A 26,325-nucleotide genomic window follows, 5' to 3' on the forward strand; every position below is an offset into this window, starting at 1 on the left:
CAGACCTCTTTTTAATAAGCATAAAAAAACAATATAAATACTGTATCACAAAGCTGATAAAGAAAAAAAAATAACAAAGGTAAATTCAACCACAGGAGTTATGTTGGTGATGAATAATTTCATATATCATTTCATATAATTTCAATAATCATCAAATTCATGTAGGTGATTTAACAAAAATTTAAACCTTTTTGTAACCAGGATTTTTATTTAATACATAAATAAATAAATTAATTAATTAATTAAAAAAAGCTGTCGTACTGAGCTTGTACTGAACTCAGAACATTCCTTTAAAGCACAGTAAGCAGTGCTTTTTCATGTGATACTCCCTTTAAACACAAGATCTGTAACACACCTAAAGACGTCTGGCCTCACTCCTTAAGGATTCTGACTAATAACACGTTTAATAAGTTTAGGTATTTCCTACGAGTGGAGTGAATGTGGGGTGAAATATAAGACCAAATGTTGAGCAGGAAAGTCAAGACAGCGGAGTCCGAACTACTCCCTGAAATCATTACAACAATCCCAGATGTATACAGAAACACATTTGAGAAAGACTGCAGGATTAACTTCTGAGAACTCATTTAAACTAACCATAACATCCTCTGGCAATTTTGCCTCAGTCATTTGGGGAGGGGGGTTTCTTCTTCATACAACTCCATCCATACAAGGACATGCTCACAGCTTTTTATACAGAGACACACCTTTTTCCTCATTATTAAGTTTTATCCCTAAAGAAATGAATAGTATTTATTTATATATATGTTGAGTCCACTACTCACAGAAGATTAAGACTCCAGTCCTATCAGCGACCTAATAAAAGCTTCTTAATTTAACATAGAGCGGATACTTGATGGTAAAGAATATAAATTCATTAGTATGTAAATAGATTGTGTTCAATGGCAAACTGAGGTTTAAAAAATCTACACACACAACAAGGAAAAATTTGTATCTGTTTGTGAGTATAATACATTTTGCATAAACCATATGTATGCATGCGTGTGTGTGCGTGTGTGTGTGTGTGTGTGTGTGTGTGTGTGTGTGTGTGTGTGTGTGAGTGTGTGAGTGTGAGAGAGTGTGAGAGAGAGAGAGAGAGAGAGAGAAAGATAAACAGTTTGTTTATTTAAGCAAATAGAAATAGATGTTAAAATCCCTGTTGCTGCTTTTTTTCACATCATATCATTAAAATTGGGAGGAAAAAAACAACTGGCTGGTCAATTTGTATGCACGTTATGGAGTGAAAGTGAAAAGGCTATTTAGGAGGAAAAAAAATGTAAAAATCAAAAAGGCCACTGGCTCTTTTAACTGAAAGGCAGGACTTCAGATCCCACAGGTGCCATACTAAGCATTATGATTTGACTGAGTGATTTGTCTCCTTCCCTTATAGTGTCACTAGGGGAAAGGAATCTTCCGACATGTGCGTGAAAGTACCACAGCTGCTGTGAGGATTGTACCGAGCAAAGGGGGGAAAAAATGCAACAATGAGAGGAAAGCAATCCTTCCCAACATGATGACATATGTTAGACTGGTAAAATGACTAGACAATTTGCCCATGAATAGAGTCATGCTGACCAGTACATCCTCATCGGATCAAAAGCAAAGACCAAGCAAAAGGTTACCCCCTTCTGACTCCTGACATGGCCAGAGAAAGGATGACTTCCCCAGTCCATACCACCCCTATTGTCCCGCTCCATGAGGTCAATGAGGAACAACTGAACGGCAGGGATCAGTAATCAATAACCTCTCGCTTCTCCTGCAGCCATGCGCTGCTTCCACCATGAGGCCTCCATCTTGTCTCTCAATGGTGACCTCTTAGGAGATCATTGTTATTGTAAATTTACAACGGCTGAACCCACCTCCTGGGTCCACTGGGACGATCAGTAATGTAGATTTGTCCATAGAGGAACATTTGCTGTGGACATCCTCCATTGCTTCCAGTAGATTTAACAGTCAGCAAGAGGAAGATAATGATCTGTGCTCATGTTATTAAACCCATCTGTTTATTTCAAAGAACGTGCTCCTATACATTGACCTCTCTCATGCAGGAACAGACAGGACATTGAGATGAGGAATTAGGCAATACTATTATGACTTCTTACAGTAGCAGAGGCAAGAGGTAGAAAATGTTTATAGATCTTCACTCATCTACGGGTTAATAAAGCCCACATTGAGGGATCAATTATGTCAGTGTAATAGCTTTAGACCAATCTCTTCCATGTGGCTGAGCACAGGAAACTGCCTGGAGTTTCCCCCGCAGAGTGACTGATAGGTCGAAGACTCATGATTGAGCGACCCATGGGAGAGAGCAGCTGAGAACATGGTCTGACATCAGCTCCACTAGATTTGGATCCTCTTCATTGTGGAGGGTAAAAAAAACAGTGTAAATTGAGGCAAATCCAACCGGAAAGCTCTAGAAAATCCCCACACACTAAAACACCCTTATTTATGCACGCATCTAGTCACAATGCACTGTTGTAACTCAGAATTCACTGAATTTTATATTTTATTTTTCCTTTTCTCAAACCAAGAATAATTGTTGTTCTCATTTGAGAGCTACCAACAACTACCAGCCCCCACAGGACTTCACCCACTGCTTCATATTTATTTGAAAGTCAAATATGTAATTGAAAATAAAAAATGAGGTGCAATCAACATCTGTTTTCCCCTTTCACTCCTTCCATTATTCTGCTGGAAACAACACTGGAGATTTTATTTTTGTAAGGAGTATTTGTCTGTGTAATAATTCTAAAATTATTATACATATTACACTCTCATAATGAGAAGAGGACACTTTACACATTCATAAATGAATAAACAAGTTAGACTTTTTATCGTACTACATTAGCTGTAATACATGTGACTTGTATGCGAGTAAAGGAACTACGTTCTGCTTCTCTGCTCTCATCTTTGATGGAGATGTCACATCCAGATCTCTCCATCTGTCTCTCACACTGGGCACCTTCAGCAGCATGTGATCTCAATGAACTCCAAGCCTGCAGGCATTTCATTAACCACCCGGCAATATCCCCAAATGAACACTGAAAATGAAGAAACTAATCAAACACAAAATATACAGTGGGGTCCAGAAGTCTGAGACTACACTGAAAATCTGCTTTTATCATTTTATTTAAACTTCATAAATTCTGGGGGGGGAAAACGATTTAGAACTTAGAGGTATAGGATTTAAAACAAATAAAATAAATGTATTTTATTTTATTCCAGTAAATATATTTAAATTAATCAAGATTTATACAAAAATATATACATATACACTAACCATTTCAAACCTACTGAAGTCAATAGATCTTCAAGAAGATGCATTTGAACAAATTCTCATTGATCAGCAAGTTTTGCACAACCCTGTGAAACTGCTGCTGGAGGGACATACCAAATACTGAGTCTTAGGGGCCTTTTACACGACACCATTTTCAACTAAAAACTAAACAACTGTGTTTTGGCCGTTCATTTACATGACAGCTGTGTTTTGGGGGGCTGAAAATGCAAACTTTTAAAAATGGTTTAAAGTGCAAGTTTTTGTAAACAATAATGTTATCATCTCTGTGTGAACTACAAACACATGAATTTGTGAAAACGGTGATGTGACGCGCAAGCATATTACGTGTTCAGTCTGTAGGAGCGTAGTGTGTCTTTACAAAGTGACATCGCCAACTACTGGCTTGGCAGCATAATACAGTGTTTTTAGACGTTTCCGTGCATCCGTGTGAATGGGGATCGTTTTGACACCGTTGCTGTCTGTACCACTGATCTATATAAATGACTGGATTGCTCATTACGTTCTAAACTACCAGCAGGTAGTGAAGCCACTGGAAGTGTTCAATTGGCCATCTTACAATTCCTTAACAGAGGGCATCCTTGACTTACAGCCAAAACAATGACCTAAAATCACCCGTGTGGCAGAGGGGGCGTGGTTCAGCGAGGTTTGCAGCAGGAGAGAAAGGCGGGAGACGAGCGGTAAGTGAGTGGGTTAGACACAAACCACCTACACCTGTCTCTCATTCCAGTAATGGGCGCGGGGAGAGTATAAGAGCCATGGAGAAACGGAGGACGGAGAGAGAGAGGAGGAACTACTGACGTGCATTGAGTTCCCGGATGGACGCAACCCGGAAGTGTTGACGACGGATGTTATGAGTTGACAACGAATGTTATGAGTTAAAAGTGCACTCTAGTGCGAACACGAAACGACCTTGAGTTTATTAATAAAAACGTCAGTAGTTCAGCCGACCCCTGTGTCCTCTTCCTTGCCTTCCTTACCCGAACCTCTACACTGGTGCCGAAACCCGGGAGGAAGAAGGACCCACGCCGCCGCCATGCAGGCACAACCGTCCTCTTCGCCATTTGCGGATGTCATCACGTCCCTCGCGGTCCTACATCGCGAACAACATCAAGCCCTGCTGGACCTGCGTGCGGATCAAGAACGCCGCTTCCAGGCGATCATCCAAGCCCAGCAGGAGGACCGCGAGACGTTCCGGAGCTGGACGGAGGTTCGCGACGGAGCCACCGAGCAGTCCACCGTCCCGCTGACTGTCCCGCTGCACAAGATGGGACCGCAAGATGACCCGGAGGTCTTCCTGGAACTGTTCCAAAGATCCGCGGAAGCCGGCCGGTGGCCCCGTGAGCAATGGCCGATGCGCCTAATTCCGTTATTGTCTGGAGAAGCTCAGGTGGCTGCCCACCAACTTCCCGTCGCGAACCTCCTCGTTTTCGACGATCTGAAGCGGGCCATTGTCCAGCGGGTCGGCCGCTCGCCCGAACAACACCGCCAGCACTTCCGGTCTCTGGACAGGGGCGATGCGAGCCGGCCCTTCGCGTTGGCCCAACAGCTCCGGGACTCGTGCCGCAAATGGCTCCGGGCCGAGGAAAGCGACGTGGACCAAGTTATCGATCTGGTGGTACTCGAACAGTTCATCGCTCGGCTGCCCAAGAAGACGGCCGAATGGGTTCAGTGCCACCGACCCACGTCGCTGGACTCGGCCATCGATCTGGCGGAGGACCACATGGTGGCGTGCCCAGGGGTCGGCGACATTACCACCACTAACTCTCTCCCTCTCTCTCTTCCCTCCCCCTCTCTCTCTCGCCCTGTCCCTCTGCCTAGGTCGAGACCACCAGTACCTCCTCGGGCCCCGCCCCGGAGCCGGGGACAAGGTTACTTCGGGTCCTCCAGGTTCCCGCCTAGGGGGGCGGGGCCTACGACGGGCGGAGGCGACAGTCCTTCCGTTGCTCCGCTCTCTCCGCGCCCAGTCTCCAGCCCACTCCCCGCCACCGGAGCGGCGGGTAGGTCTGGGCTGGCCTGTTGGCGTTGCGGCGACCCGGACCATTTTATCGATCGGTGCCCGGTGATGGAGGTGGGGCTGATGGTCCGGGTCCCGGACGGTCCCCAGGTCACCCCCGGTCAGGCGGGCGAGTACCAAATACCTGTGAGTATCGAGGGGGGTACTTATCAGGCCTTGGTGGATTCAGGTTGCAACCAAACCTCCATCCATCAAAGCCTGATTCAATCGGGGGCATTGGATACAAGCCGCGTGGTTAAGGTGCGGTGTGTGCACGGGGATGTGGTGGAATATCCGGTGGTCCCAATCTCTATTCAGTTTCGGGGGAAAAAGCATAGAGTTGAGGTGGCGGTTAGTCCCCACCTCCGGCATCCACTAATTTTGGGGACGAATTGGCCCGCTTTTCCGGTTTTATTGGGGGCTTTAAGGGTGGATGCTTCTTGGGGAAAAAAGGCACGGGAGGAGGGGGCGCGAGTCCAGCTGGGTGAGACTGAGCCAGGACCCAGGGCTGCTGCCTCAGAGGAACCGACCGGGATCGAGAGACTAATTCTCTCGGACCGGGATGACTTTCCTCTGGAGCAGTCCCAGGATGAGACGCTAAAACACGCATTTCAGCAGGTCCGTTCCATCGATGGCCAGGCTCTCCCACCCGCTCGCCCGCTCTCCTATCCGTATTTTGCCATTATAAAAGATCGGTTGTATCGAGTGACCCAAGACGCTCAGACAAAAATAGATACGACCCAATTATTAGTTCCGAAGAGCCGCAGGGAAATGCTTTTCCACGCGGCTCATACGAATCCTATGGCGGGACATTTGGGACAGGCGGCTACACTGAATCGTCTCATGACCCGATTTTTCTGGCCAGGCATTCATGACAATGTGCGCAGGTGGTGCGCGGCGTGTCCGGAATGTCAGTTAGTGAATCCCCTGGCCGCCCCAAAAGCGCCTTTGCGCCCCCTTCCATTAATGCAGGTCCCCTTCGAGAGAATTGCGATGGACCTCATCGGGCCATTAGAGCGATCCGCACGAGGACACCGCTTTGCATTAGTCATAGTGGACTATGCAACGCGGTATCCGGAGGCAATAGCCCTCCGCACCATTTCAGCGAAGAGTGTTGCGGACGCGCTATTCCGTCTTATCTCCCGGGTGGGGGTTCCAAAGGAAATCCTCACCGATCAAGGCACGGCGTTTATGTCACGGACGTTACGCGAACTGTACGGGTTATTGGGCGTTAAATCGATTCGAACTAGCGTCTATCACCCACAAACAGACGGTTTGGTCGAACGCTTTAATCGCACGCTTAAATCCATGATCCGGAAGTTCGTGCAGGATGACGCCAAAAATTGGGACAAGTGGTTAGAACCCCTCTTATTCGCTGTGCGGGAAGTCCCACAAGCCTCCACGGGGTTTTCCCCCTTTGAGCTCCTCTATGGACGCCAGCCCCGAGGGGTACTGGATGTCCTGCGAGAGGCTTGGGAGGAGGGACCTTCTCAAGGCAAAAACGAAATTCAATATGTGCTGGACTTGAGAACAAAACTCCACACGTTGGGGCGGCTATCACGGGAGAATTTGTTACAAGCCCAGGATCGCCAAAGCCGGCTGTATAACAGGGGAACGAGGCTGCGCAAATTTTCACCGGGAGAGAAAGTACTCGTATTACTCCCAACGTCTAGCTCTAAATTAATGGCTAAGTGGCAGGGGCCGTTTGAGGTCGCACGACAAGTCGGGGATCTTGATTATGAGGTTATACGGTCCGATAGAGGAGGGGCGCGTCAAGTATATCACCTCAATCTCCTAAAAAAATGGAATGAGGCCGAATCAGTGATGTTGGCGTCGGTGGTTAGCGGAGAGGATGATCTCGGCCCAGAGGCGAACATCAAACCGCAATCCTTCGCTCTGGCCCCAGGGGGAGATCACCTCTCACCGGCCCAACTCATTGATTTAACAACATTGCAGGCGGAGTTCGCCGACGTGTTTTCGCCTCTACCGGGCCGTACGAACCTCATTCAGCACCACATTGAGACCGAGCCGGGCGTGGTAGTTCGCAGTCGGCCGTATCGTTTACCTGAACATAAAAAAAAGGTGGTTCAGGACGAATTGAGCGCGATGTTAGACATGGGAGTAATCGAGGAATCTAACAGTGACTGGGCCAGCCCGATAGTTTTAGTTCCGAAAACAGACGGCTCCGTCCGGTTCTGCGTAGATTACCGCAAGGTGAATGCTGTGTCGAAATTCGACGCGTATCCAATGCCTCGGGTTGACGAGCTGTTAGATCGGCTAGGCACGGCTCGTTTTTATTCGACATTGGACTTAACAAAGGGCTATTGGCAGATCCCCTTGTCTCCATTGTCCAAAGAAAAGACTGCTTTCACAACGCCGTTTGGGTTACACCAATTTGTCACCCTTCCTTTTGGATTGTTCGGGGCACCCGCCACTTTTCAGCGTCTCATGGACCGGATTCTACGGCCCCATGCGGCATATGCGGCTGCCTATCTAGATGATATCATCATTTTTAGTAATGATTGGCAGCGGCATATGCAGCATTTGAGGGCCGTCCTGAGGTCGCTGAGAGGGGCGGGGCTCACGGCCAATCCAAAGAAGTGTGCGATTGGGCGTGTGGAAGTGAGGTATCTGGGCTTCCACTTGGGGCATGGACAGGTGCGTCCCCAAATTGATAAGACTGCTGCGATTGCGACCTGCCCGCGCCCCAAGACCAAAAAGGAGGTAAGGCAGTTCCTGGGGCTGGCGGGATATTACAGACGCTTTATTCCCAATTATTCGGACCTCACTAGCCCTCTGACTGACCTTACTAAAAAGGAGGTGCCAGATACGGTCCAATGGACGGAGCTGTGTCAGCAGGCCTTCACTCAGGTAAAGGCTGCTCTATGTGGCGGGCCGTTATTACACTCTCCTGACTTTTCTCTCCCTTTTTTGTTGCAGACCGACGCGTCGGACAGGGGGTTGGGCGCGGTCCTGTCCCAGGAGATGGAGGGGGGGGAGCGGCCGGTGCTGTACATTAGCCGCAAGCTCTCTAAGAGAGAGGCTAAGTACAGCACCATTGAGAAAGAGTGCCTGGCGATCAGGTGGGCCGTTCTCACCCTCCGCTATTATCTCCTGGGGCGGGAGTTCACCCTCTGTTCGGACCATGCCCCGCTGCAGTGGCTCCACCGCATGAAGGATACCAACGCGCGGATCACCCGTTGGTATCTAGCTCTTCAGCCATTTAAGTTCAAGGTGATCCACAGGCCGGGTGTTCAGATGGCGGTGGCTGACTTCCTCTCCAGGAATGGGGGGGGGGCCGCAGGCCGGATGGCTCCCCGGCCTGAGACGGGCGGTGGGGGTATGTGGCAGAGGGGGCGTGGTTCAGCGAGGTTTGCAGCAGGAGAGAAAGGCGGGAGACGAGCGGTAAGTGAGTGGGTTAGACACAAACCACCTACACCTGTCTCTCATTCCAGTAATGGGCGCGGGGAGAGTATAAGAGCCATGGAGAAACGGAGGACGGAGAGAGAGAGGAGGAACTACTGACGTGCATTGAGTTCCCGGATGGACGCAACCCGGAAGTGTTGACGACGGATGTTATGAGTTGACAACGAATGTTATGAGTTAAAAGTGCACTCTAGTGCGAACACGAAACGACCTTGAGTTTATTAATAAAAACGTCAGTAGTTCAGCCGACCCCTGTGTCCTCTTCCTTGCCTTCCTTACCCGAACCTCTACAACCCGATTTGCAGCGTTTCCGTCACACAAGAATAGTTTTGAAATATATACATACATCAATTGATACTTTGAACGTTTTCTGTAATGTTTAATGTCAGGATAAGTGATTTTATTAAAAAAATTGTATGGGGTGTGTCTACTGCACACCGCCGACACAGGTAACTGAACTAACACAAAATGTATTTCTTTATGTACATAATTATGCAGTAAATATTAAGCATGAACACATATCTGGGATTATTAACAGAAATGTATTTGAATATACATTAAATATTACAATACATATAATCCCCTATTACTAAATTACACTACATTATATTACATTTTTTTACCATACATCCACTTACTCGGCGCAACAGTATAAACGCTTGTACATAAAGCTTCATGACGCTAATCTTATTATTCATTTAACCAACGTTTAAATTAATAAAAAGCTGTATGTGCGTGCCTTACAAAGCATAAATCTGTATTCAGATTTCAGAAGTATCATTGTGACATTTGTAATATAAATGCTGAGGTGTCTCGTCCGTCAGCTGATCTGATATTCACTACTATAATGGAGAAGAACTTAACTTTTAATAAGCAGGAGAAATGGCCAACTTTAAACAAATAACTATTTGTTTAGGACATTTGCAACATTTGGAGACTTCAGATATAAAAACGCTGATTTGTTTTCTCATTAACTTCAGATGATTTCCTATTAATTCAATAGAATGTGAGGGAATACTAGGGATTAGAGAATATCAATATGCAATGGCTTTACTTTGAATGACATGAGCAATCCAGGCATTTATATAGATCAGTGGTCGGACTCGGTACGCAAAAAAAAATACAAAGAAAAACTTAGTGCTCATTTTGTATTAAATTAGACAATGCAAAAATGGCAACATTCTCACTAGTGGTCACCGACAATTGAACTGAATCATATATAAAAGGAATTTGTGGGGGGAAAAAAGCACAATGTGGCAGGGATGATCACTGATCTCGAAAAAAAGCTGGAAAAGTGGAACACTGATGTCCTCCTTATTATGTGGCTCTGAGACTTTGGTGGCTCAAAACACTTGCCCTTTAAAAATGGACAAAGGAAATGATCTCCAGGGGTGATAAGTCGAGAGGTACTGAAACTGAGCCACCTTGAACTTCAGTAGCTGAACTATTGATTGGTTTGTCTTGGCATGGTTACAGAAAGTAATTTTGAGGAAAAGAGAGCAGGGAGGAAAGAAATGATCAAAGCACTTTGGTCCTATACCCAATGGAGAAACACTTACGAATTAAAGGGCAACAGGCGTTTATTTCTGCCAGGCCCATGAATGAGCCTTTCCCAACAAGGCTGAAAACTTATTGAAAGTACGGAAGATGCTGCTGTAATTGGAGGTTTTTTTGAGACAGCAGATGTGATAAGACCACACTGAACTACATCTGTCTCCAACAAGCTGATTCAAAATCTATACTTGCTACTCTCATACCCTGAAGTCATATCAAGAGTTAGCCGTCTTGCTCCACTAAACTATTGATGTATGTATCTGATACGTTTTTACATTTAGACAAACAGTTTAGTTTGTTAAGAGCTTTTATAAAATGAAAAATTCCCCATGAGAATCTTTGAGATTGCTCATATGGAAACCAGATTCACGCGAGTCAGTCAGTAAAGTCCTTCTAATAGGAAAACCACTTAATGAAGATTCACACTGGAACATCAACTTGTTCTAGTCGCAAGAGTGATTCCTGGGACTGACAGACCGGAGAAAGAAGAAACGAGAAAAGAACACCAACTACCCAGAAGAAGACTGGAGCTGTACAATTGATTTATTGACTCAGAGTTGTCAATACGTGACGTGGGACTCATCTCTCTGGATCAAGAACTCTGGATCCCCCTGCTACTGTTATAGTCCAGTGGATGGGAAGATGAGAAAGACAGCTTGAGGGCATTGTAACCATTTTATATAATATTTGTGACATTCAAAATGTTTTGTATTGTAAAGAAGGAGAGATTCAAGTGTACCATTATATTTATAAAACCTTTCAACAAGTAACACATGAAACAAGTGTAGATTTCACATATAATTTGCATGAACTAGCCTGCGCTTATCGGATATATACCCTGAACTTTATATCATGCTATCAGCCCAATACAAGAGATATTTCTACATTCTTTGCTCCACCAGTACTATCATAATTGGCTGGATAACAGCTTGTGTTTTCGGTCCAAGGTCCAGTTTTGTACACGTTTCAACAACAGATGGTTAGATTTTTGCAAGTAAAGCTTTCACACTGACAATCATGGGCAGCAGAACAACCAAATTACTTTATAGTAGTATGATGATGCGTTTCTTATTTTTCTCTCTGAAGGGAACATCTCTGCCTGCCTTCAGAATATTATGAACAACATATTAAGTCAAGAGAAGGTCAATGGGCATATAAGGTAAAGAAAACAGTGTCCGGTTGCATAAACTGCCTAGACTAGTCTTAAAAGTTAGCCATCGCATTTTTTGGGGAAAAAAAAAAAGAGGAAGAAGCGAAAGTGGAGAATATGGACAGCCCAAAATCGTACAATGTGTACCAGGCATAAGACAGTCTTAACATAGTGACTAAAGCTGCGTTTCCACCGCGGGAACTTTCCCCAGGAACTAGGGACTTTGGGGTGGTACTCTGTGTGTTTCAACCGCAGGAACTGGGGTCTAAATAAAGTTCTGGGTAAAGATTTCCCCCTCAAAACGGCCCTGCTTGCGAGGTAGTACTTTTTCAAAGTTCAGGAACTTTCAGGGGTGGGACTTGAGTGCTGAACATGCTGATTAGTTGAGCTCACGCAGCATTTAATTTCAACCTAAAAGTCTGTTGCGGTGTGTGCAGTAAGAGTCGTTTGCTATTCAAATCAACAATGGAGTTTAAAAAAATACAACCGATGGACCAACGACGAGGCTCAGACTTTATTAAGTTTATTTGCGGAGGACGAAATCCAGTGGGCTCTGGAAAGTCGCACACAGTTCTACGTCACCGGACTAATCTTCATGGTACTTTAGACCGTGATGGAAATGCAGAAAGCAGCAGGTCTGGAGGGAAAAGAGTTCCTGGGACAAATTGTTTTGGGTAATTTTGGTGGAAACGGGGCTCAAGTTTATGCAACTGGCCCCAGGGGTTATATCCCATGAATCCAACAACAGTTCCTTATCCATGTGGTAAATACTGTACATAAATGTGAATATGCAGTGGCCCAAGGTGTATTTGGATATTTCAGTTACACTTAAAAATGTCATTGCATTAAATACAAACAATCAAAACAAGTGGCATCTGGAAACAAATAAAGCAAAAGCTTTTCTAAGAAGCATTTATGAGCTATTATTACAATGACTTTAATTAAAAGGTGTCAATGTGGCTTTTAGATGATGTATAAAGTCCACAACACAACTTCAGTTCAGTTCAGTCAACTAACTACCAATCTAAATACTGTTGGCTTACATTTACACAAATATATATATTGTTTTATCATATTAAACCAAACTTTTTAGATCAAATAAATGCCACTTGGTTTTATACTTTATCATCTATTGCAAAGACATAATGGCCTGGTTTCACAGACAGCGCCCAGGATTAGGCCTTAGTTCAATTAGGACATTTGAGTAGCTTTTATAAACATGCCTTAGAAAAAGAAGAAGAAAAAAAACATTACTGGTGTGTATCTTGTGACAAAAAATGGCACTGACATATTTTAAGGTATGTCAGTGAAAGTCGCTTTCAGTTAAAACCGCTCAAACATGCATTTTAGTCTGGGACTAGGCTAAAAATTGTCTCTGAAACTGGGGGAATAAGTCATACATTTTAAGTGTGACTTATGTGTCCAAATACTTGTTGAAGCCACAGTAAAATATTCAGCTCATGGGAATTGGTATGGGTTGATCAATTTCACAATTTGATTTTGATTCACAAGCTTGCGATTTGATTGTATTCTGATTTGTTTTCATGATTATTCACACATACATTAAATATTGAAGAAAAGGTAAAGTAAAACATTTAATGAATATGTAATATGTAATATAATACATTTATTTAGCAAAATGCTAAAGTTCATCTCTAGTTCAACCTCTCTAAAGTTCCTTTTTTCTAGCTGACTAACAATTTTATGGTCATTGAATGGTTTTTCAGAGGTAAATGTGACATTACGTGACATACAGTGCAGTTAACAATATGTTGTATTGATGTTTTCCGCGGTTGAAACACTGATTAAGTGATTGCATGAGTTGTACTGTGTCTTTCAGCATACCTTCTGGGAGGCTCAACAAAATTTTGTTCATACATCAACTGAAAAAACATAGACTAAAAGATCAGTTCTTGGGATTTAAAAGGACTAGAATAAGGCCCAGATGACAAAATAAGTAACAACAGCAGACACAAATACACCACGAGCTTTACTGCAATGTCAACATTCCAGGACTCAAACTCTCATCTCTGAAGTGACCCAAAAGACAAAGAACACAATTCCCACCGCTATGGGCTAAAAAAGGAGGTCTTTCCTGAATTCCGAAATTATTTTCCCAAGAACCAATCCATACCTTAGTAAATATGACGTGCCCTTTGCTTTCCTGAGACTGGAAAGGTCAAAAGAAAAGACCTTAAAATGCAAGCACAGTTTCAGATTGAATCAATAACATGTAGGTTTCTGTAGCTTGGGGGAAAAAAAGTATTTTTTCCACATTATTTCAAACTCAGATTCCTTAATTGTGAAAATGTACCTTGTTAGAACCAATTTGCTCACATTTGATCCCAATTGACCCTTGTGCTCTCACGCCACACATCATGTTCTCACGCAGTGAAAAATACATTGCGGGCAGAGAGGCGCCGACAGATTAGAAAAAGGAGGTTACTTTTGATATGAAACAAAGTCTCAGCTTTCAATTTATTTTAAGAGATTCAAACAATATATCCTGTTTTGTGGCTCTGTTGAAGCAGCATGTGAACTGATCATCTCTTCCTACTAGTTATAGCATAAAATAAAAATTAATGAACATCAGAAGGTATGTTGTTTCAACTGTGGAAAGACGTCAATACACACCATTTGTCAAGTTGCAGTCCACCAACATTAATCTATTAACTCTCCTGTCTGGTTTGTTTATCGGACAAAATGGTGGATTTGGTACTATGATTGGTCAGATCATTTGTCAATCAAACTCCCGGCGAAGAGTAAATTCTGTAACTAAATCCAAAGCTAATGGCAACAGATACTTGCACACAATATATGCTTCATTACCATCTTTTAAACGATTGGTTGTGGTGCTATTACTTCATGCAAGACTTAGCAATTAGATTGCCCCTTTTCCACTTTACCCAAGCATCAGCTAGTTCTACAGCCAGTTATTTCCTGAATGTTTTATTATTCGGAAAGTTGCATTAATTAATGTAAGTGTACAGTAATTTCCCAGCAGAGTTTTGTCTTTTTCTAAGTCCGGAGTCTGTTTTGAGCACAGAATTATACAGGTTCCCACTGTCTGCTTCTGAAGGCATCTAAACCCCCTTCAATTTGGTAGTATTACTTTGCATACATTTTGCATATGATGTGCTTGCTACATTTAAACCTCCACTTAGGGAAGTAAAAAGAAAAAGAAAAAAAAGAACCAAAACCTTGTCAACAGAATTCTCTAGCAGGCAGCATTAAGGCTGAGACTGTCTTTGTACTGTAAAACAGGCCTGGGGGGTGATATCAGCACGCTCGAGCCCGACATTAGCATCTCGCTGCTAAACCTTCAAGAGTTCCTGCTCCACTAGGGGCAGATCAAAGAACAATTCAGTCACGAACTCTTATCGACGCACAAAAGCTCCGTCGCGCCGCTGAAGGAGGAATACGGCCATAAAAAGGGATTGCCACTTTTCAAAGGAATAATGTTTTTCTAGAAGAGAAAAACAGCAAAATACAAGCATGTGGTGGCTGCAGATATCAGAGGGAAGGAGAGAGGGAGGGAGGGGGAGAGAGAGAGAGAGAGAGAGAGAGAGAGAGAGAGAGAGAGACAGAGAGAGAGAGAGACAGAGAGAGAGAGAGAGAGAGACAGAGAGAGAGACTCATATGCTTCATACTCGGGTCTCAATGTAGTTAAAAGGATATTTGTGTTTTGCATGCTCCATGACAGCCTCAGACTTCTAAAAGTATGAATACAGAGCACTGCTGTTTGCATATACAAAGTAAGTGTTAATGTAACTCTACTGCTCTACTGTAGAGAGGAGATACAGAGGCTGCACACAATGTTCAGTGCTCAAACATTTGAAGATGCTCATAGATTTATGATATTTACATAAGCTGCAAACACTAACCCCTGACTGTCAATGTCACTCAGGTGAACAACACATGGTGCTGGATTATGTTGTTTGTCACGATGTGTTATGCAACATAGATACTAAAGAATGACATCCCAAAAAATAAATAAATAATAAAAAATAAAATAAAAAAATAAAAAGAGGACGCTTTTTAAAAGCTTTCTCTGCATTCAGAACAACAGCCACAGAAGGTTCGATAATTAATGTTTTACTCAATTGAAACACCCCTACCAGTTTATTTGAGGTGGTACAAGTTCTATGTAAAAAAATAAATAAATAAATAAATAAATGAATACATAGATAAAAATTACATTTATTATAATAAAATAAAATAATAAAAAATAAAAACTACCATTCAAGGGTTTGGGGGTAAGTATGATTTTTTTTCTTCATGTTTTTGAAAGAAGTATCTGTGCAATTGGCTATTTGATTAAAAAAATAATTATTGCAAGTTAAAATAGTGTTTTTATTTTTTCATATATTATATAAAAAAATATTATTATTATTTATTATTATTATTATTTTAAAATATTATTTTTAAATATTATATATATATATATATACACTGTAAAAAAAAAAAAAAAGTTATATGGCACCAGAAATGGTTCTTGGCTTGTAATCATAGGGGAACCTTTTTAAGTGCTATATGGCACCAATTTTGGTGCTTCAGCGGTTCTTCAGAGGTTCTATTTAGTACTACTACCATACAGAACATGTTAAGATATGGTGCTATATAGCACCAAAAGTGGTTCCTCTATGATTACGACAAAGAACCATTTTTGGTGCCATATAGAACCTTTTTTTTTTAGAGTGTATATATATATATTATTATTTTATTAAAAATGTAATGTATTCCTCTGATGGAAAATGCTGACTTCTCAGCACTAAATATTAGATGATTATCCTGATGACACTGTTTACTTTACTGCTTTAGAGCAGCTGACACATTATTGTAAGTGAACAAGGGCACGGAAAACCGTCAGGAGGGATGGAGTGGAACAATATGTGCCTGACAGAATCAAACAGAAGCTCACCTTGCATAATTGTCTAATTGCATGCGAGCACATCTGGTTGTTGTAATTGCATTTGTTCATGTAGTCAATTTATTTCATTATGGCCTCATGTGAGTCGACTTCAAACTCAGTATTTTGGGCTGACTTCCCATATTTCCACACACATCATGCTACATATAGTCTAAGCCCCAGGCGTTGTGTTCTCTATCTATTTACTGATCGTCTGATACAAACTTATAAACATATTCTCAATCATGCATGATTTAATCTTTTGATACAAGGTATGCAATCTATGCAAAACTGTGCAATGGTAATATTTTACTTTTATAACCGCTTTACATGATAAAACAAAGAGAAATCTTGTCAGTATGAAACACTATACAGTACATAAAAAAACAGCTAGTGTTTGACTGACATAACATAAACTTTAATTTCACAGTTTTGCTTTTAATTGCCTATTGTACAGCTTACATGGACAAGAAACTTTTTTTTGTTTTTTTTTTACATTACTCAATATTCATGACAACAAACCGATAATTGAGTGAAGGTGCAGTTGGACAGGATTTCCGGTCATTAGCTCATCCTATCAGTGTCTCGCTGACTCAAAGTAAATAAAAGCCCTTAATCTAAAACTGACCATTAAACTTAACAATAGACACAGTGGCAAAAGAAAAGACAAAAGAAGCACCTCACAACAGTTCTTCACCACCAATCGTGATGTTGGACATACCTTTTTTTATTGTACTTTTTACATTTTCCAAAAATACAGCCAGTATTATTAAATTAAACAAATGGAAGTATATAATTTGACCATAAATTCAAGAGGATCCAAACTTCCATTTTAATATGCTAATTTTAAAGCTCTACTTTTATGTTGTTCTGACTAAAGTGGTGATTTTGAGGTGTAAAACTTTTAAAGAGTCTCGAATAAAACTAAATTATATTACCAGCTGCTAGGCTGCATTTACACTTGGAACATGCAACCTATATCCAGATTTTGCCCACATACACATTGAAAAGACAAGTGTAAATGCATTTGTGATTGGAATATTATCCGAACCGTGTGTCCTGGTCCAGACGTAATTGAGGACACATTGTGATCAGATCGCACTGTACGTAGACACAATAGAGCCGTCGTATTTGCATTCACAAGTCGATGTCATATAAGTGCTGTTCAAAAATATAATGACGGATGCAGTTTTGACAAATAAATTAAACTTGAAGGTTCTGCCTTCCAAACACGTCCGTGATAAAGTCCTATTACAGACCTAATTTAAATGTTGTGCGTAAAACAGAAATCCGATCACTTATCTAGATACAGAGGCCTCTCGGTGTGAACAAATGTAAACGTGCCATGTCCTGATTAACTGATATTGACCGATCTGCTTCTTTGGACCAGGGTGATCACATGTTAATGCCAAGTGTAATCTCAGCCATAGTTTGATGAAGTCCAACTATTGTGCATAGAAACTGAAGGTTACACAGGAGAGAGAAGAGAATAGACATACTCTATTAAAGTCTGAAAAGCAAGTGTGAATCTGAGATTAGTTTTAAGGTACCAAGAACCTTTTTTTTCAGCTACTCCTCAGAGAAACAGAAAGATGACTAACTATTGTTGCAAATAGTGATGCACCGATCATAATTTTACATGGCCGATTCCGATACCGAATTTTTTCAAGAAAACTGGCCGATTCCAATACCGATTTCCGTTTTTTTTTTTTTTTTACACAATAAAAGAATGAAAGTATACATGAACAAGATGTTTATTTGGTATTTAACAGGCTAAATTGGCTTTTGGCTAATGAAAACAAGTCCGCAATCTGAAATTAACAGGAAATTGAATTGGAAATTTAAAGGCTGAAAGGTGAAATTAAAGGCAACAACTGCATATTCTGCAATCCAAACAAAGATGTTACTTAAATGTAAAGAAAAAAAGGTCTTTAAAGTCTTTACCAGTGAAATTAAATAAAACCAAAGTATATATTTGTTCCAAAATGTTAAATCAAATAATGTTTAGTGCAACGAAAAAAACTAAGATACTACAGCAGGTGCTTTTTAAATCAAATTAAGTCAATGTAATTTTAAGGTAAAATAAAAAGGTAACACTTTAGAATAATGGTCATTAGTTAACATTAGTTAATGTATTAACTAACATGAACTAACCATGAGCAGTACATTTGTTACTGTATTTGTTAATCTTTGTTAACGTTAGTTAATATAAATACAGCTGTTCATGGTTTGTTCATGTTAGTTCACAGTGCATTAACTAATGTTAACAAGATTTTAATAATGCATTAGTAAATGTTGAAATTAACATTAACAAAGATTAATAAACGCTTTATAAGTGCAGTTCATTATTAGTTAATGTTAACTAATGTAGTTAACTAATATTAACTAATGACCATTATTCTAAAGTGTTACCAAATAAAAATGATCATCCTAGGCTACAGAACTGATAGTATTTCATTTCAAAAGTGCATGCATGTTCTTCTTTAGGCTACAAAAAGGCTTTAGGCTGTCACAAGTTAGTCTGTTTCGTTCTCATCCGATCCAACACGTGAGAAGCTGAGCTGAACAAACGCTCACTATCTGCGCTTGTGCAGGGCAGAGAGGTAAGCTCGCGCAACTTCAGCTCGCGCAGGAAAGCGGCTCTTCATTCCCTTCAGCGTATCTAGTCTCTTCCCTCAGTTCTCCAGTTTCCATTTGTAACACACAAGTGACATGTTCGCGAATGATTGCAATATAGGCGTATGTGCACGCGGGCGCACTTCCGGATAAATCGGCAGAAAAATACAAAGAAAACCGGCCGGTTGCCGATTGCACGCTAGAAGCAAAAACCGTCCGGTTCCGATTTTTGGCCTGTCAACCGGTGCATCCCTAGTTGCAAATACACCTTCACGAATTAAAATGGCTTTTAATACGGATTTCTCAATGTTAAGGGTCAAGGGTCTCTTTATTTTTTTCCAGAGATGTATATATCAGTTGTTTTTCCATATTCTTTACAAGAGTGAATTTGTCAAGCAATGGCTAAAGCATTGATGTGGGTGGTGAACTGACGCCCTCGGTTATCAGAGAGAGTGGTAAAATCATTTGCTTCTCTTTTCTGCTGCAAACAATCAATGTCGACCTCTCTGAAGATCAAATAATCAGCCTTGAGCTATTTTCCCCATGCTTCCTAATGACAATGCTAGCAAATTGGTTGGCTTACAACTTCCCATGCAGAGAAGCTGTATAGTTCCTTAAATGGCTGTGAACCACTTTGTCTGAGCCACACTAAAGGCCTTCGTTTTGTCTTGATAACAGCCAGGATCAGGATCTATAATAGCTGTGTATTAATTTATGTTATTCGCCATCTGTCTGAATCTGTGTCTGTCTTTGATAAATCGACGAGTGAATAGTGTGTATGAATTATGAACGAGGAAGTAGGCTGTTTTCAAATTTCATCTCATCCAGATCTAGTTGATACTATTTTGTAACGTGAGACTATGAGCCGGAGAGCAGCACGTAAAACGGCTCATTTCTCGCCAAAACAGGTAAAAGCATAAAGGATTAAATTCCGCTGGTGGCTGAGATCCCCCTGCTGCTTTTAAATGACAGCCATATATCTTTGTCCCTTTAATTATTAACAGGGCTCATATTAAATATGATTACAAACTATGATCAATGATGGAATTTTAATTAACACTAATAAGTGACCATCTGCTTGGCAGCCAAGGGGCAAGAAGTCCAGACCATTGAGAATGGAAACTGGCATTAGTGACGGTCTGGCTCGCTGATGTCATCCATATGAGTGAAGAAGTGTCTTGACCACATGTGTCCCAGGGTCTAAAAAGTTGGCTTTCCCGTCCCCCAGACATGCATGCATTTGCAAATGTTCTTTACACACATACATGCACATACAATGTGGACAGCTCAGTATCTTTCTTCTTCTTTACACATTAGAATAGCATTTCCTTTTCCACTCTCATTGGTACCAAAAAAGCCTCATCTTCTGAGTGCTGTGCATAGATGGTAACAGTTTTCTGCAAAATTCTGATATACACGTACATTGCTGCAACCAAAGACGTATACTTTAAACGCTCACTGTGTTAAAGTCAAGGCAAAACCCATTTTCTGTAATGTGGCATATTTACAAGAGAAACAGGATATTCAAAGAGAGGGAAAAAAGGTTTCATTTTATCCATCTGGAATTGATTGGATTGTGAAAAGTGGGCATTTCATACTAAAATGGAGCCAGAACACACACACACACACACACACACACACACACACACACACACACTAAAACTACAAAAAAAAACTAAAGTAGCTATTTGGCTATGATTTAACACTATCAAATATAACCTGTGTGGTCTAAGTGACGTCATTAGAAAAGTTATCATTACAACAACAACAATAACAAAATGAAAATTTTATTTCAGAAGGCACAATCCTTCTTTTTATACCATAGCAGAAAATAGTTATAAACCACATATCTTGCAGAAGTCATTCTAAAGGGACATTCCTTCCCACTTCCCAATAATCCAGCCCAAATCCTCACCCGCCACCTCTTTGCTGACATCACAGTCTGGTTGGAACGGGGTGACCATTCACCAACAAGAAATTCATCCAACTGACCATCCATTGTAACACAGCATTCGTCAGAGAATAAAACTATTTAAAAATGAGTCTGCGTGTATTTCTACCCCCACTATAAACGTTTCTCTTTGTGAGCTTTGGTCAGAGGTGGCTGAAATGCAACTTTACGCACAACTGTCAGCCTACAGATACCTGTTTGCTGCTCAAAAGTGGCTTTTTTTTTTACAGCTGCCCTTTTAAAAAAATCTATTTGTTTGAAACTTTCCTTAATAAGCCTTTATCTGAACAGGCTCTGTTCTGTGCTCTAAATCATTCACAAATCTTTTGACAGTTTGATTTTAGTTTTCGCCAAATATTAGTTGTTGTCATGTTGGCAATTCATGCTTTTTCATCTTTCTTCCTCCCCATAATGCACGAGAACCGTGACATGCTCAATAACGTGGAACACTATCTTTAAATAGGTTTTCCATTTACATAAGAAGACCTGGCAAACTATTTAACCCTTAATCGTCCCTTGGGGTCCAGCTGACCTCACTGGACTTTTCCTCCATTTTTTAAAAGTGTTCCCTTCATCTCAGGGCCATGAGACTCTGTGACTTTTCCTAAATAATCTATCTAAACATGCACAAAAAATCTGGGGGTCCCTCGGGGTCAGATTGACCCCACATTGAAAATGAATGGGAAAGTGTAAAAAAAATTTTTTTTTCACTTTTTTTGTCAAAATATTTTAACTAAATCCAGTATAAATCTGAAAATTTCCACATTTATATCAAGGTCTGGTCCTAGAGCATAAACACAAAGTAGAACAAACTTTCTATCTCATACACACACACGTACACACACACACAAACACACACATGTGTGTGACTGCAACAGAGGGTATTTTTATTGAAATTGGCCAATAAAATCAACAAAACTGGCATAAATCTGAAAGATTTTCATACATAAATGAAGTACTAATACTAGAGCACAAATGCAATATGGAACAAGCATGTTCACTCACACGCACACACACACACACACACACACACACACACACACACACACACACACACACACACACACACACACACACACACACACACACACACACACACACACACAAACACAAACACAAACACAGGTGTCTGGAGCATTTTTTTGGATTTTGGCAATGAATGGGAAAATGTAAAAAATGCTTTTTTTCACTTTGTTTGTAAAATAAATAAAATAAATCCAGTATAAATCTGAAAATGTCTACATTTATATCAAGATTTGGTCCTAAAGCATAAACACAAAGTGGAACGAACTTTCTGTCTCATACACACACGCACACACACACACACACAAACACACACGTGTGTGACTGCAACAGAGAGCATTTTTATAGAAACTGGCAAATAAAATAAACAAAACTGGCATAAATCTGAAAAAATGCCATACATAAATGAAGGACAAATACTAGAGCACAAATGCAACATGGAACAATCATGAGAAAGAGAGGGAAAAGGGCAAATAAAAGAAAGATGAAAGGCAGCTTAACTTTTGCATAACTTCCCTATGGACCTCTAGTGGATAATGTGGTCATTGCACTCTCTTTCTCTTAAACTATAATTCCTAAAGTTTTTCCACAAACCTACAGATGGCGGTATTCTATCGCAATGTCCAAAAACTATTTATATTTATTTAAGATCATCATTCAAGTGATTTTTTCATAAAAAAATAATTTTTAATGAGCCAATTTATGACATAGTTAAGTATTTGTGCAGTAAATAGGTAAAAAACTACCAAATACCCACAAAAACACAGCATAAATGTATAGTTGAGAAGTAAATAAAAAAAATGATATATAGTTTTCCATGTAAAAAAAATTAATATTTCCTTATGCAATCGCTCTGTAAAAGTTTGGGGTCTATCTGACCCCAAGGGACTCAAACGTAAACCCTACTTGAGGGACGATTAAGGGTTAACAAACCTTTCTGAATTTCGCAGAATGAGACACAATCATCTAGACACAATCTTTTAGTAGTCTCTCCCATACAAAGAATGTGTGCAAAACTCATGAATTTCACAAAATGAGGATTACCATCTAGACACAATATTTTAGTAGTCTGTCCCATACAAAGAATATGTGCACAACTCATTCATTTCACAAAATGAGGATTACCATCTAGACTCAATCTTTTAGTAGTCTGTCCCATACAAAGAATATGTGCAAAACTCATGAATTTCACAAAATGAGGATTACCATCTAGACTCAATCTTTTAGTAGTCTGTCCCATACAAAGAATATGTGCACAATTCATGAATTTCACAGAACGAGGGTTACCATATAGACACAATCTTTTAGTAGTCTGTCCCATACAAAGAATATGTGCACAATTCATGAATTTCACAGAACGAGGGTTACCATATAGACACAATCTTTTAGTAGTCTGTCCCATACAAAGAATATGTGCAAAACTCGTGAATTTCACAAAATGAGGGTTACCATCTATCTTTTAGTAGTCTGTCCCATACAAAGAATATGTGCACAACTCATGAATTTCACAAAATAAGGGTTACCATCTAGACACAATCTTTTAGTAGTCTGTCCCATACAAAGAATATGTGCACAACTCATGAATTTTACAGAACGAGGGTTACCATCTAGACACAATCTTTTAGTAGTCTGTCCCATACAACGAATATGTGCACAACTCATGAATTACACAGAATAAGGGTTACCATATAGACACAATCTTTTAGTAGTCTGTCCCATACAAATAATGTGTGCAAATGTCTGTAAATGTGTGAACTGCACAAGAAAATAGAAGAGTTAATAAAAAATTAAATAAAAAAACAATACAGGGCAATTATGTGCATGGGACTCCATTGGTAAGCTGGAAACAATCAGAAGAGAATGTAAAACTGGTGACCAGCAGTCTCCAATGGGCGTCACTTCATATCTCTGGCTATTCTGTATGATCTCTCGGTCTCTCTCTCACAGTTGAGAAGGAAGGCCAGTGCACATCAGCATGCTACACAACCTTGCTCTACACCAGGGACTACCATACGCCTTTGCTGCTCAAAGTCGAGATAAATGCCCAGCTCGGTCATTTCAAACGGAATCTCTCTCTAACTTTCCCCTGCTATCTCAGTGGACATCTTGTTAACATTGATGAGTTCAAATGTACTTCCTGTCTCTCTCAACAGCTTTCAACTCTCACTACTTCACTCGTAGACACTTTATTTGTCAGTAAACAAGTGATTGGCTGCTGTGTCAATGTGAGCGAGGGAATGTTAGAGTGAAATGGAAGGAGTTGACAGAGTCTCTTTAATTGTCTCAGGTTTAATGTGCTCTCAGGATCTTCACTGCTCTTACTCTGCATGCAAATAAATCAGTGTGTATGCGCAATGTCAGAAGCGGCCTGGAATTAACAAGAAGCAATTTCCTCTGTGCTTGTCTTTCATTAGCAAATAAAATGGACAGTATTTGGAGGAACGCAGGGTTTAGACCTAACTGTGTGAGACAGCTGCTCTTTATCACGTGACACCAATCAGTCGGATGTTGTTAATGATGTAAACATACAACATGACATATTAAACAGTGAGGGGAGACAATCTATGGGCCAGTACATATCGTCTAGTCAATGTCATCCAGTAGAAATATTTTTAAAAGTAGAAAAAAATGACATCTCTTCCTTTACCTTACAGCTCAAAACTGGGTTCAGTATGACACTCTAGAGCAGGGGTTTTCAAGTTGGGGTCCGGGGTCCGCAAGGGAGTGGGGAGTGACAGGGGGTCTGTGGAAAAGTCTAGAGAAAAACTGTAAAATATGTATAAAAAATAAATAAATAAATACATTTGATTAAAATAATTAAAAAGGTGATAAAAAATAAAATATAGTTCGTGATTAATCTATTAAATAGAAATTAGATTAAATTAGATTAAAAATAATAAATAACAATTTTGATCAATATAAATAAAAATTGGATTACAATTAAATAAACAAATAAATGAATAATATATTTACCAGTACATTACTATAGTAAATAGAAAAAAAAATGTAATTAGATTTATAATAATATTTTTTTCAGTGTAGAAATTGGGTGTTTATAAAGGATAGATGTCTTTTAAATTTCCTCACTCAAGGATGATCATATTTGGGAGTCCGTTGCATCTAAAAGAATGAAACCCCCTGCTCTAGAAAAAAAGCCCTTAGGCAAGTCTATATGTTACAAAATAGTATAACATAATGAAATATGATGTTTTTTAAATCAAATCAGCAACACAATCATCCCACAGCTATGAACATGAATTAAACCTCAAAACTATCAACTTGCAGACCTGGGGTCCGTTCTTCATATCTCGCTTATTACATCTGAGATGATTTGACAGATCCCCAGATCTTCTAATCGTGGTAACTGATCTTTGGATAATTTGGCTCTCCAAACTAATTTGTGGATTTGATTAAAATATCTGGATTAAGTTGTCTGAGATTACTGCGCGTTCTTGTGTTCCCTGAAGAGGGCAGATGCATCGATACTCGAAACCACGATCAGCAACGAAGCGATTGGCTGGCGTCAAGACAGCAACATTAATGCTCAAATTAATGCACGGCTCATAGTAACTGTACAGCATGTGTGTAAAACTCCAATAAAATAATAAAGTAATTATTCCATCACAAATAAATCTCTCAGACTGTCTATAGTATTATAGACTACACAACATTATAATATTATTTTCAAATACATGTTTATATTATCATTTAAAATTATTATTGCCCCTGGTTCAGTAAGGAACTCTTGTAATAAAGTAGCAGTGGCTGGGACAGATTTTAAGTATCAACACCGCTTAAAAAGATGCAAACCAATCCTGTTTACATAAAATAAGTCTGCTTCCGAGCAGGTTTAAGTTCACGGACCTTTTGCTATGACAGCAAGATCAGGATGAGTGTCGATGACCCAAACAATCCAATATCATGCTGAATCTTCAACAATCAAATCCAGCTAACTGAGTTAGTATGAAGAACGGACCCCTGAGCAACCCGGCAACCTCTCAAAAAACCCTAGCAACTGCATAGCAATGCCCTTGAAACCATCAAAACACCCTGGTATCATGACAGCAAGTTTTGCACAAGGAAGTACCACTCACTTTTCCTTTAAAAAAATGCAACAATCTATTTCTGAATACTATTAAACAGGAAATCACCCCTTAATCAACCAATGTTGCTGGATTTAATAGACAGGCTCTTACACTCTTAAAAGTACTAAGAAATGCCATCTGTTTCTGCAATAAAAAAAAATACAAAATGCGTTGGCAGGTTTCACTACAATAAACCGTGTTAGGAACATTTGTTTAACGGCAACACTTGTTTAACTGTTTTGGATTGTTTACAATATAACCCAAAAGACAAATTACACATACTCATTTTTGAATGAGACAGTAATACTGCAAATAAGGGGGGA

The 26,325-nt window shown here is 40.3% G+C and overlaps 2 protein-coding genes across 5 annotated transcripts in view; one reads left to right on the plus strand and one right to left on the minus strand.

Moving 5' to 3' along the window:
- The window catches only part of macrod2 (mono-ADP ribosylhydrolase 2), a 661,627-nt gene that overhangs the window by 320,591 nt on the left and 314,711 nt on the right, over positions 1-26,325 (minus strand). The gene's annotated exons all lie outside the window — the stretch shown is intronic.
- On the plus strand, positions 4,071-8,962 carry LOC307141718 (uncharacterized protein). Its single transcript, XM_079842115.1, has 2 exons — positions 4,071-5,435; positions 8,744-8,962. Exons 1-2 carry the CDS (start codon positions 4,329-4,331, stop codon positions 8,744-8,746), a joined length of 1,110 nt encoding a protein of 369 aa, XP_079698241.1. The 5' UTR covers positions 4,071-4,328; the 3' UTR covers positions 8,747-8,962.

Source organism: Gobio gobio (assembly GCF_949357685.1).
Source record: "Gobio gobio genome assembly, chromosome: 18".
Lineage (NCBI taxonomy): Eukaryota > Metazoa > Chordata > Actinopteri > Cypriniformes > Gobionidae > Gobio > Gobio gobio.

Coding starts and splice junctions, on each gene's coding strand:
- LOC307141718 (XM_079842115.1), top strand. CDS start 4,329: ATGCAGGCACAACCGTCCTCTTCGCCATTTGCGGATGTCATCACGTCC.